The 12,345-nt window shown below is 52.4% G+C and overlaps 1 protein-coding gene across 1 annotated transcript in view; it reads left to right on the plus strand.

Moving 5' to 3' along the window:
- Window positions 1-674: 674 nt before the first annotated feature.
- SLCO2A1 (solute carrier organic anion transporter family member 2A1) overlaps window positions 675-12,345 on the plus strand; it is a gene marked incomplete at its 5' end in the record, with an annotated part of 28,643 nt that continues 16,972 nt past the window's right edge. The window contains 2 exons of the mRNA XM_084291798.1: window positions 675-764; window positions 11,171-11,308. Of these exons, the coding sequence (XP_084147924.1) occupies window positions 675-764; window positions 11,171-11,308 (228 nt within the window). The remainder of the gene's footprint in view (window positions 765-11,170; window positions 11,309-12,345) is intronic.

Genomic DNA, 12,345 nt, shown 5'->3' on the forward strand with positions numbered 1-12,345 from the left:
TATTCAGGGAGGTGAGGTTTGGGTTCTCCAGGCTCAGGCCACCCCATTTCCCAGGGGGTCCTCCAGCTCTCTCTCCACCTCCCCGCTTCATATGAGGAAAGAAGATAATTTTGACAGAGTGGTAGAAGCTGGCTTCCCCCAGCCCTTCTCCCTCTGACACTTTTTCTCCCTCATGATAATAAATCAGTGCTTTGCATAAACAAAGCCCCAGAGAGGTATTACTTAAAACAGCACCCAGGAACCACACAAATGCAGTTTTTTCCATGAGAGAGAAGCAGGAGGAGTTTTGGGGCTTTTTTGTGTGTGTGTGTGTTGTTTGTTTTTTCCTCTGTGACTCCTTGCCAAAGGGAGGGATTTCTCACCACAGTCCTCATCCCCAAAAAGCCCAGATCCGGTGGGCGCCCAGCGGCTTGCTGCACGCTCACGTTGTCTTCCTGCAGCTTTAAAGTTCCCTCTACACCCAGAGGAAAAGAGGGAGGAGAAAGGGTTTCATCATCACTCCTGAGAGCAGACTTATAAAAACTTTGCGCTCACGCTGCCTGGCTCACTCGCGGGCTCGCAGGGTTTTCGGAGCGGGACGGGACACAGCGGGACGGCGCTGGCGAGCGCTCTCCGTCTTGGGAGCCTGCACACAGAGCCCAGCTCCTCGGGGAGCCCAGGGAGGCCAGCACACCATGGGAGTCCACCCCGAAGCCAGCAAGTCCCCGGTCGACGTCCCCAAAAGCTCCAGCACCTGCTCCCGCGGTATCTTCTGCAACATCAAGGTAAGGAGCGGTGCTCCAGCGGCGATGCGGGAGGAGGAGGCTGGCCCCGAGAGCAGCCCTGGTGCAAGCTGCTGGTAAAGCGAAGGCTGATTGCAAAGGTGCAGATAATGAATCTCACGTCCTTGGTCCCGAATAACACCGCGGAGGACCAGGGGCTTGGCGTGCCGTGGGCTGTGGGGCTCGCCTGTCGCATCCAGGACACGGTGTGCCGCCGCTTAGGGAATGATTAACCACATCCTGGTGCGAAAGGAAAACACTGCCCTATAATAACGCCGATTCGCTTGAAAAGCTTTAGCGGGGAGAAGAGTGGTTTTGTGAACAGCAGGGCTGGCTGGCACATCCCCAGCAGGGAGGGGGACTTCCATGCTTTGCCTTGCAGTGTTTGAGGCAGCCAGGCGCAATTTTGGGGTGCACAGCAGGAGAACAGCTGTGGCAGAGGGGGACCCCTTGCCTGCGTGTGCTTCCCACTGGTGTTATCAAACACGGGTGTAGGTTTGCAGCATGCCAGCAGTGCTGTGAGGAAGACTTTGTCTGCACTTCCCAGCTAAGTGCAGCTTTGGGAAGCCGGGGTGCAAGGCGTCACGGCCCAGGATGGGTTTGGTTTTTATTTGTCGCCAAGTGACGATGCTTTGGGTTCGTGGGCGATCACGCCAGGAGTGCGTTGGCAGCCAGTCCATCCAGTCCCACATCCCCGAAGGTCCCTGCTGCTGTCTCAGCAGGTGACTTGATGGCCCGTTCTGGTTGTGAGCTGCAGGAGGAAGAGCTCGAGATCACCCCAGGTAATAAACAGGATAATGGAGAGCTGCATGTATGGGGGGTGCAGAGCGGACTGGTGAAAAAAGGTGGCCCCAGCCTCCTTCAGGCTCTGCTGGTAATGCCCGTGGCTCAGGTGGGTGAAGCTGTAAAAGCGTTGCTAAACTCAGTGCTTTGTTTAAGGCTGTAAAATTACGAGGATTAAAAAACAAACAAACAAACAAACACAACCCGCCACCACCAAATGTAAATTTGTTTCTCCAAGGATGCTTGGTCAGGGGCTGCGTGCAGGACCTCTCAGTGGTGGGTGGCACCGGTGTGTCACAGGCAGGGTGACCCCGCAAGCAGGAGGTGCGTTGTTTTTTATATATATATATATATATATATATATTATTATTATTTTTTCTAAATAGAGAGGAATAAACCTCATTTTAATACAGCCCCACGCTGGCACCATGCAGGATATTAAAGGATGGTTGAGGCTCTATCAAAGTACCCTCGCCGACGTTGGATGGGTGATGTGTACTGTCTGGGGTGGAGCTGGGACAGCCACCCATGTGACAGGTTCTTGCTTTTAGGAGCAAATGTATATAAAGGGACAGGCAATGCCACCTCCCACTCTTTCCTGACCTGTTCACTCTTCCCATGTTGCAAGGTTTGCTTTAAAAATATATATACACGTTAAAAACACAAACCCTGCTTTGAGGTAGCAAGGCAGGCAGCAGCCTGACTGCAGCTCTCAGCACTCTCAGCCCCCTGAAAAGTGGCAGAAAATAAAAGTGTCGTGACTGAATTTCCAGGTTTGGGAAGCTGTTTTGCTCTGGGTGGGTCCTCGGAGGGCAAGGCATACAGCAAGGGGCTCGTTTGCATGAGGAGCCCTTGGTGCTGCGGATAACACGTTGTAAAAGTTGGTGTCCTGGCTGCGCGTGAGCTGCTGGCACCCTCCCATCAGAGCCAGCTGCTGGGTGGCATCAACCAGCCCCAGCACCCTCCTGTAGGTGAGGGCAGCTTCTGGCCAGGGTGGTGTTTCCAACACTCCCCAATCCTCCTGTTGTACTGGGCTCCGAGTCCTAGTCCTGCAGCTCACATTTGTTCTAGGGGCTTACGTGCCACGTTGTTTTCAAAGTGCCTTCTGCGGGGCTGAGGCTGGAAATAAAACATGATTTTTTATGTACTTGCTGATTTTCTGTGAAACATCTTGCTGCTCCATGTTCTCGTTGCTCTGGGCTCCTTGTTGTTGCTGGCTCGGTTACTGCAGGATTTTGGAGGTCAGGAGCAGGATGGTCCCATCTGCTCCATATCCCCTGGCTGGATTAATGCTGCTTGTCTCCTCTTTGCTTTGAGCACCCACTGAGGGGAGCTTGAAGCCCTCCAGAAGCTGCCCACTTGTCACCTTGAAGAGAGGAAGCAAAAGTCCCAAAGAGGGGCTGGGAGGCTGCTGCTGAGCCCCTCTCACCCCAGGAAGCCCGGACATCTCAGTGACCCCCTGATGGTAGCAGAGGGGGGGTGATGAGCGAGGGCAGCTGCTTACTTTGAAGCCCCACAGAGCTTCCAGGGTTGTGCTGAAGGTGCTGGGACCCGAGGGGTTGCAGTGGCAAATGCAGGATGAGGCCAACCTTTGGTGGCAGCTGGTGGCAATGTAACACCCTGGGGCTCGTGGCCTAGAGGAATGAAACAGGCTGGAAAGGTGGAGGAGACATGGGTGGTTGATCCTTCTGATACCCGAGCATGGCCATGGATGACCCCAGGCCGGAGCCCCAGCTGCTGTCCCGTTGTCACATCCATGCCCACCTTGTCCTTCTGGACAGCCACCGGCAGGTTTATTGCCACGGGGTTCCCTATTTGCAGCACCTCGTTCCCCTGTCAAACATTCTGGCTTCTTTCCCTTTACTGTCTCTTTTGTGGTTTTGCACTACTTTAATTGATAGCTAATTGCTTGTATTAGATCCCCAGGGATGTGACAAGGAGAGCTTTATAAACGCCCTGGCACTTAGCTGGGCTGCAGTGGTTTCGGTCAGAGAAGGCAGGCAGGAGGCATCGCCCCACAGACTGCCCAATGTGGGAAGGGAGCCAGGAGGATAACAGGGGGTTATTACCCCTCATGTCAGCTGGAAGAAGGCTGCGAGGGGGATTTAAAAGCCCTTGGAACAGATTTAAATTGGGTGCCATAAAGGAGCCCAAGGCAGTGAGCTGCCTCAACAGCGTGTGCCCTGAGGGGCTGGGTGCATGTGGCGATGAAGAAGGAGCAGCAGGGTCAGAGGGGCAGGTTGTTTGGGAAAAGGGCTGTGGGACTTTGCTTTAAGGCACTCCACAAAAACACAGCTCGTTGAACATGCCTCTGCTCGAGCAGTCTCAGCATCAACATGATGGATAAGGGGAGGGAGGTGGGCAGTGTCGGGGGCTGGAGGAGAGGGACCAGGAGGAGACTGTGGGGTCCCAGAGATGCCAAGGCTTCCAAGGACCCCAGGGTGAAGGTGATGTGGCCGGAGGGGTGCAATGGCCTGCAGCGAGGTGCTCTGCCCTCTCTGGAGAGGCAGGGTGTCTTCTGCAGAACTGGAAGCCTCGGGGCCTGAGGTCCCAGCAGCTCAGGGCAAGTTTTGCTCTTTTCTTCAAAGGAACTGAAGGAATTTGCTGAGAGGAGTGTATTTCAGAAGCCCGCAGAAATAACGGTCATGCTCTCATCCTGTTGGAAGAGATTAGGAATTGCTGTATGTAGCTGTTGAAAAGTGAGGAAGAAAGGAAGATGCATCAAGCTGTTGGCATTTGGCCCACAGTATGGCTTTAGGTTTGGAGAGGGAAACATTGAGAGGAGGTGGCCGTTGTGGGTTTGGGCTATGATGAACCAGGAAGATCAGAGGGTGTTTCAGTACTGGGTTCTTGCTGTGCGAGGAGGGACTTGGGCAAATCTTTGTGGCAAAGAAGCAAGCAGAATGAAGAACAAGTGTGGTGGCAGAGGGAGAAGTACCTGGTGTGGCTGGGGTCCTCAACATTTGTGGCTGATGGTGCTGGCACCAGAAAGAAAAGGCTGGGCTTTGATGGATGCAAGACTATATTTATATCTGTTTTTGTTGGGATCAGATCATAAAACGGAAGGACTGCCTGGAAGAACATCAGCAGCAGGATGAGGAAAAAGAAGAGGAAGAGCCAGAGGGTAAATCAGGTTGGAAAGGTTAATGGGATCAAGGTCTAGGGACATGCAACAAGCTAATTTTATGAGGGGCGAGGTGGTTCTGTGCCCAAACACAATCAAGGAGTGGTCAGCAAAGATAAGATTATCACAAGTAAAATAGGAGAGGAGTGTCACTGATAGGGAGCGTGAGGCATGGCCGGGGCTGAGGGTGTGTGAGAGGAGTGTTTGCATACGTTTGTGGGCCGGGGAAGACGGAGCGAATCTGAAGCTATCTTCAGGGAGATCGCGGTCGGACTTGACGCAGCACGAAGAAGAGAAGTGAAAGCAAAGGCCCAACCACACGGCCGACCTGCTCCCGCGGTGTGGCTGTGGGAAGAGATCTGCTTACAGACCTGCCCCGCGTTGTGCAAGCAGAAGGGTTTTCTCAGCAGGAGCTCAGGAAGGAGCAGAGGCAGCCCGCGCACATCACATCTGCAGGTCTGCTCTCAGCAACACCCCCAGCCAAAAAGCCCCTTCCCTCCTGCAGCGGGCACCTGCACCAGGAGGCAGGGCTGTGCTCCTCACCTGCAGCTCTCCCCCTGCAGCAGCCGAGCAAAGCCGGGCTTGCAGGGAACCTGCAAGGGCATCAGGACCTGCAGATCTCACACGTGTGTTCGCTGAAACGAGAGCAAACATTGGCTTTGCACTTGACAGCTTGTGGTTGTAAACCTCGGGTTACTTGGCAGTAGGCAGTCATTATTGCAACTAATAAAGTGGGCAGCAGCCTGCTTTAGACAATCCCGGTTTTATTTGTTTATATTTTGCAAGAGAAATAAAATTTTAGGAGCCAGCTTCTGCCATGGGACCATGCTCCTGGCTGTGAGGTGTTGTGCTAAGACGCGTTCTGCAGCAGGGTGGTTGTTTCCCTTGGTAGAAATGTTGCTTTTGTAATTTATGTTTCTTTTTTTTTTTTTTTAAATTATTTTTCCATCTGTCATTGGTGCTTTCTGGTAGAGATGTAGACAGCTGCATATAGAAAGAGATGTCAAGGAGGGATGTATTTCCCTGCGCGTGTCCATGTGTTTTCATTTCCAGCTGTGTTTCTTTTTGAATGAGTGATTGCAGCCACACGACTGCAGGAGAATCATTTAGTGCTGCGAGTGTTGATCATAGACAAGCTCTAAAAGAAACAGCAGAGTATTGATCATTTGGGGGATGTTCTTATTACTTCCTAAAGCCTCACATGCATGCACCCACCTCTCCCTTTTTTTTTTTCCTCCTGTAAGTTTGTGAGAGTAAAGTAGAGGAAGCCTGAAGGCACTTCGCAAGAGGTGGGCAGGTTGGGTTCTCCTGCTTTGGGTTGTGACTTGTAGAGCTCCTCCAACACTTCAGCTGGGAGAAGAGGGTGAATTTCAATACAATGAGGGCAAATTCATGGCCTGATATTCCCCAAAGTCAGCCTGTTGGTCTCCAGTAGTGTAGGACACTTTCCAATGAAGTCAAAAGATTTTGGTTCAGCCCTCAGGAGCCCCACATACAAGCCCGATAGTACTGCATAGGCAGAAAGAGCTAACAGAGCGTCCTTACTCCTTGTCCTTTCTAAATATTTACTCTAGCCAGATTCATTGTGCATCTCCCTGCAACAACTGCTCTTGGCCACGTCATACCTCAGTGTCATCAATCAGCTGAGAGCAGTTTGATGGCCTCTGCAAGGATCTCCGCTGCTTTTTACAGCTCCCCAGGCAGCTGTTGTGGCCGTCTAATAAATTAAGCTCTGGCTCTTTCCATCTATGTCGTTAGTGGCTGTTCAGTACTTACATGAGCAGTGGTGTGAGTGCATGAGAGCAGAATCAGGAAGAGGAGGTGGCACAGGCTGGAACCTCTGGGGCTGCTTCTGTTGCCCCCAGGGCTCTGTGGGGAGGCCGTGAGTGTGGGTCTTCAGTCTTAGGTATTTTAAAAGCAGTAAAAAACAGCTCAGTTGGCTTTGTTTTGAAATTCATTGCTCCCACTATGGTCTTGTTTCTCCCCAAATTATTCCATCTTCTGGGAGGAAAAGCTGTTCCTTTCATTCCCATTTTACCCTTTGCTTCTTCAGCATTTCTCCAGCTTGTTCCCATGTTTGCTTGTCCTGCTCTTCTCTGGGTTGTGGTTACATCCCTGTCTTGCAGACATGGGCATGGCTGAAGAGGAGAGTGTGGGACCCATTCGTGAGTTCCATTGGACACAGCCGGCTCTTTTTCCTCTCTCCAGCTGGGTTTTCCCCAAGCATTTTGTGGGTGCAGACCCCACCATGGCACGTGTTCCCAATGCTCATCGCAGGGTGACCTGTCCCATAGGATGTCCACCTTCCCTGTCTCCAGGCAGGTGAAGAGACTGAAGAACGAGATGAGGGATGACTTTGGGCATGGATGCCACTGCCAAAGCATGAAGCTGTGGAAGCAGAGCTAGGAATTAACCCTTGAATCAGTCCTCCAGGCAGTGGAGAGGAAAGGGCAGTGCCCATGCTGCACGTAGCAGCATCTTAGAATCACGGAATTATTTAGGTTGGAAAAGACCCTGAAGGTTATCAAGTCCAACCATAAAGTCAAAAGCTCATCAAGTCCACCGTCTTCCTGAACCCTTGTCCCTGCAGAGCAGTGCTGGGCTCCTTCCTGGAGGTGCCGTAGAAGCACTTCACTCCTCTGAAATATCCAGAGGCCAGAATTTCCTGACCTTGCCTTCACTCTGACCTGCGTCCAGCACATGCATGCTGGGCTTATCAAGCACATTTTGTTCTCTCTCTCGCTTAGCCTCTTGCCAAGCATTTTGCTGGCTGCCTTGGTGATGTCCCCCCAAAAAACTCTTGCAAAACAGCCATCTTTCATAACAGGCTTTTTTGAAGTCCAGTCTCAACTTACCTAAGTTAGCGGTTCATTAAGGCCAGTGACAGTGTTAACAGTGTGTTATCTTACATAAACAATAATGGAAAGAGAATGCCACGAGATAAGAGAACATGGCTTAGCAGACCCGGTGCATGGTGCAGGGCAGTGCAAGTGCAGGCTGCCTACCAGCAGTGCCCCAAAACTGGCTGCTCCTGGGGCACGCATCCAGCCCCAGCAGCCCCAGCCTCCTCCTGTCCCCAGAAGCTCACCTAAAGGGCAGGCTCACCTCACCCCCTGTCTCTGACCAACTCCTTCTTGTCTGCTTTTTGGATATCGGAAAGGGTTCAGCATGAGGCTGGTTGAACCAGTCTCTCCTCCCAGAGCCCTGATTTGGGATCGCCCACAGAGCTGGCATGTCCCCGCTTTGAACCATGGTCCAGACTGTGGTGGGATCATCCCCTCTGCTCCTTGTGATGGCGTGGGTTTGTCTGCCTCATGGAAAAGCCTTGCCCTGGGTGGTGCTGGTCCCGGTGCAGGGAGCAGGGTGTCCGCAAGGCAGACCTCCACCCTGAGGCATTTTCTTCCCTTTTAAATAAAGTGTGTCTTGGAAAGGAGTCAAGTGCTTTGTATAAACAGCCTGGAGTCAGGACCGCTCGGCGCTCTGAAGGAAACGTCAGGATGATGAAGAGGGGGCTCTGTGCACGTGTCCTGGTGTGGGTGGATGCACGCCGCCCTGCGCCCCGGCTGCCTGCAATGGGACCTGCCCGTGGCTCCAGAACCCCACCAGGCTCTGATGGGAGCATCTGCTCCGAGGTCACTGCTGTCTTCCTAGGAGTGTCCCCAGCTCCTTCACCTCCCACCACGCCTTCACCTCCCTTCAAAGGACTTTGCTTGGCTCTTTAAACATCCTTCCTTGTGAAGTGTTATGAAAGACGGATGACAGCGGCTCCCTCCCCTGCTGGGGTGCTCGGTGGGTGCATGGGGCCGGGGTGGGATCAGGTTGCTGCTGGGGGAAGCAGCTGTGATCGTGCTGCTTTCAGGGTGAGCAGCAACATGCGGGGAGATGGATGGGGACAGATTCAGAGCAGTTCTCTGCATCTCCACCAGCACCAGAGGTTTGCTGTTCCCTGCCAGAGCATCTTGGCTAGTACCAAGGCCAGGAGGTCATGGGCTCCTTTTGGAGAGCGCTGCCACCAGCCGAGGAAGCTCCCCTATCACAGCTATTTGTGCTCAGAGTCTTCAAGGTTTGGGCGGTCTACATTTTAGTTGGCACTGAGCCTGCTGAGCACAGGGAAGGTCTTAGTCTCTCACCACCGGACAGCCAAAGTGCCTCTGGAAGAGGCAAGCTCCAGCTGCATGAGTCCTGGAGTTATGGCTGTTTTCCTTTGCTCTGGCTGTTTTGGGTGGCAGTCCAACCCCAGCTTCTTCCCAAACATCAACAAAAACCCTCATCTACCCTTCCCCTCCTGTCCTCTTGGCTCTCCCCATCCCTTTGCCTCTTCCTGCCTGCCCTCTCTGACTACAGCCTGCCCCATCTCCTGCCCCACATCCCCCCGTGAAGCTCCGTCAGTGTGGCTTCCCCACGGTCCTCCACCTTTGTCTTCTCCGCCAAGCCCAGCATTTCTTGAGATCCATCTGCCAGCCCAAGCACATCTCTCTCCCCGACACTTCTCTTCCTTCCATCTGCCCTGAGATCAGGCTGACATTTGCTGCACTAAATTCAGCCATGGTGATCCACCCTCTTTCCGCCCCGCTGGTAAACAGCTCTGCTTCTGCAGCTAACGCCTTGCGCTGGGAGATCACTGCCTCCAGCTGCTCTGCGTCTTAGGCGGTCCCGGTCCTCCTCTGTTTCCCTAATGCTTCCTCATCCGAATGACTTCAGTAAGGTCTGGCCAGAGCCACAGGAACAAAAATTAATGTTCTCTGGCAACATGATCCCCTCTCGGCTTCTCTTCCTTGGAGGAGTCACCTCTCTGCTCCAGGCCAGCCGAGCTGCGTTCATCGATTATGCATGAGCCCAGGATTTGGGAAAGGGAAGGTGACAGATTCAGCTGTCACCAGCAGGACCATGTGCTCAGAGGTGTTTTGGGTGCAGGGTTGGATAGCTGGCAGATTTAGTGTTTGCTTAGCTTCAAGAGCTTGCTTGCTCTCAGCTGTTTCACTTCCATTTTGTCACCTGCCTGGCAGCATTTCCCACGTCGTGCCCCATGTTGCCACTCTGCGACTTTTTGTCATGGCAGAGTCCCACATGGGGACCTTGTCCTGCCCTGCTCAGCTGCTGCAGTGCCAGCCATGCATGTGGTGCATCCTTGTGTCTACTGACATCCTGCCAAGATGTTGATGGAGAGCTTGGCCTCGTTCCTATGACCCCTTGTCCCTCTTTTTGCATTCATCATATCTACTTTTGTGTGGTCTCCAGGTTATTTACAATGTTTTCTCCTTCCCCTTCGTCTCTGCCCTCAGGTTCTCTCCTGATTCTTATGCTTTTGGATGCCCAGCTGTCTTCTGCCTGGTGCCATCCCACCTTGCAGAAGCTTCCCAAGAAGCCACATCCTTGCCGTAAGGACACGGAAAAGCGGACAATTTCATTTTTATTTTTTGTTTCTGTGCCGGACTTCATGTGATGAATCCAGGCTCCTGGCCGCTACTGCCATTTCAAATAAATAGTAATAAGGAGTAATGCCATTCCCCTAGCCAAGGACATAAGGAATTTGTCAGCACTGCTGTACCTTTGATCCCCCCATCCATCATCTTGAGCTTCCCGACATTATCTTTGTGGGACACACTTCCGGTGTTCAGCAAATATTTGATTTCCTGTGAATTTAACTAAAAAGACCTTTTTCCTTTTTTTCAAAAATGATTTTAAAATACTTTTGGCACCATGCAGACACATTCCATTCCAAGAAAAATAAAAGAAAACTGTTCCAACTATATATAGATCAAAAGACACTTGTGAGCTGCCTCTTGCATCCCCGGCCGAGAACGCTTTCCTCTCTGTGGCCACCCCGGCTCGTTGCACCGTGCTCCTGCCCCATAAATCCTCGTATTCCCTCTTCTGCTCTTGGGATGCTCTGTGTCCATCTGGCTTGGTTTCTGGCCTGACTGAGAGACCACCTCGAGGGAAAGGTGCTGTTTTTAGAACACTGCAGAGGGCTTCCAGCAGTGAGAAGATGTGGTGCATATTTCACCTTCTCCCTGCGGGGTTTTCAAAGTCTTGCACCAACATTTTCCTGCCAACACCCTTTGGAGCAGGCTCCGCCAATTTGCTTTGCAGCTGAGTGGATCCGAGGGTGGATGGGAGAGGCTGGGGCTCAGGTAGGTGAAAGCAGTGCGGCTCCATTTTGCAGGCAGGTCTTCCTCCTGGGCTCACCATCACACAGCTCGGGCATCGCATCCTTCCTCTGCCAAGGGCTGCTGTGGTGCCAGTAATCATGAATATTGGCAGCAATGGAGCAGAGGAAAGAAAAAGAGGGCTCCTCGCCCTCTCTTCTGAACACCTGGTTACTCATTTGTCAAAGCTAATGAGTTAGGGATCTGGATTCGTTGTGTGCTGGAGGTGCAGCTGTGCCAGCTAGCTTGGGTCCGTTTGTATGCAACTCTGAAATCCCTTGGGTGGGACATGCTCACCGCATCAGCTGGGCAGCCAACGGGTACTGACTGGGATATTCTTTTTTTGCCCACAGGTATTTGTGTTGTGCCATGGCCTTCTGCAGCTCTCCCAGCTCCTCTACAGTGCCAACTTCAAGAGCAGCCTCACCACCATCGAGAAGCGCTTTGGGCTCTCCAGTCTCTCTTCAGGTTTCATCTCCAGCTTGCACGAGGTAACTGGGTTAGGTGCTTGTGCAGGGGCCTCACAGCATGTCCAGAACAGGGGAACTTCCCAGGATAGGGCCCTGGGGTTGTTAACATCCAGTGTTTCCTTGGCTGTGCTTACACGTGCTGGATGAAACAGCTGTTGCTGTGTACCTTAACACCTCTTCTTGCTTTGCTTCTGCTGTACCACATGCCAGGAGGGTTAAGGTAGGGTTATGTGGTGAGGACATGGCCATGGAGGGCAGCAGCAAGCAGGATGTTTTGGAGGAGACCACTCCACCCTTAGTATGCTATCCACCTCCAGCAGAGACATGGCTGGGAGAGAGCAGACACGCAGAGTGATTCTGTTTTGATCACAGTGCTTACAGCCTCTAGGAAGAGGAGTATGTTATTATGAGTAGTACCCACACAACTACCACTCTATAACCAACTTCCAGTTAAAGTGTCTGTTTCCACAGGTTTTTCAATCAGCTTGAGGAATGGCCCTGGCCTGAGCCTTTCCAAACTTTCTCTAAAAGGAGACGCTGACCAGCAGGCTCTCCAAGAGCCACCCCGTTTCTCCAGGGCTCCCAGCTCCTGACAGCCCTGTGGCAGAGGACTGTCTTTCACTGGCATCATGCTGTTGCTGAGCTGGCCTCAGTCTGAACTGTGGCCAAAGTGCTGCTGAGCTTCTTATGAAGCTTCAGGGTGGCAAGAGCTCTGATTTAAACCTGACACTTGATGAGTAGTCACTCCATGACAAGATCTTTAAGCAGTTCTGGATGCACAGGGGGATACACAACCCTTTGAGGTATACGCCATAAGAATATATACCTTCTGCTGTGCAAAATTGTCACCTGTCTGCTCTGTCAAGGCATGGAGACATACTGGGTATCATCTGAGGGCAGGGGGAGAGCCCAGCTCAGGACAAAGTGACACCTGAGCTGTTTTGACAAGGCACTAGAAGGGCACTGGTATGTGTGGACACAAATGCCTGAATGGAGGAGTTTCTCCCAGGCACTAACCACTTACTCCTCTGGAAAAGGTTTTCTGGTTCCTAGTGTCA

The sequence above is a fragment of the Netta rufina genome (genome assembly GCF_964035555.1).
Source record: "Netta rufina genome assembly, chromosome: 9".
Taxonomy (NCBI): Eukaryota; Metazoa; Chordata; class Aves; order Anseriformes; family Anatidae; genus Netta; species Netta rufina.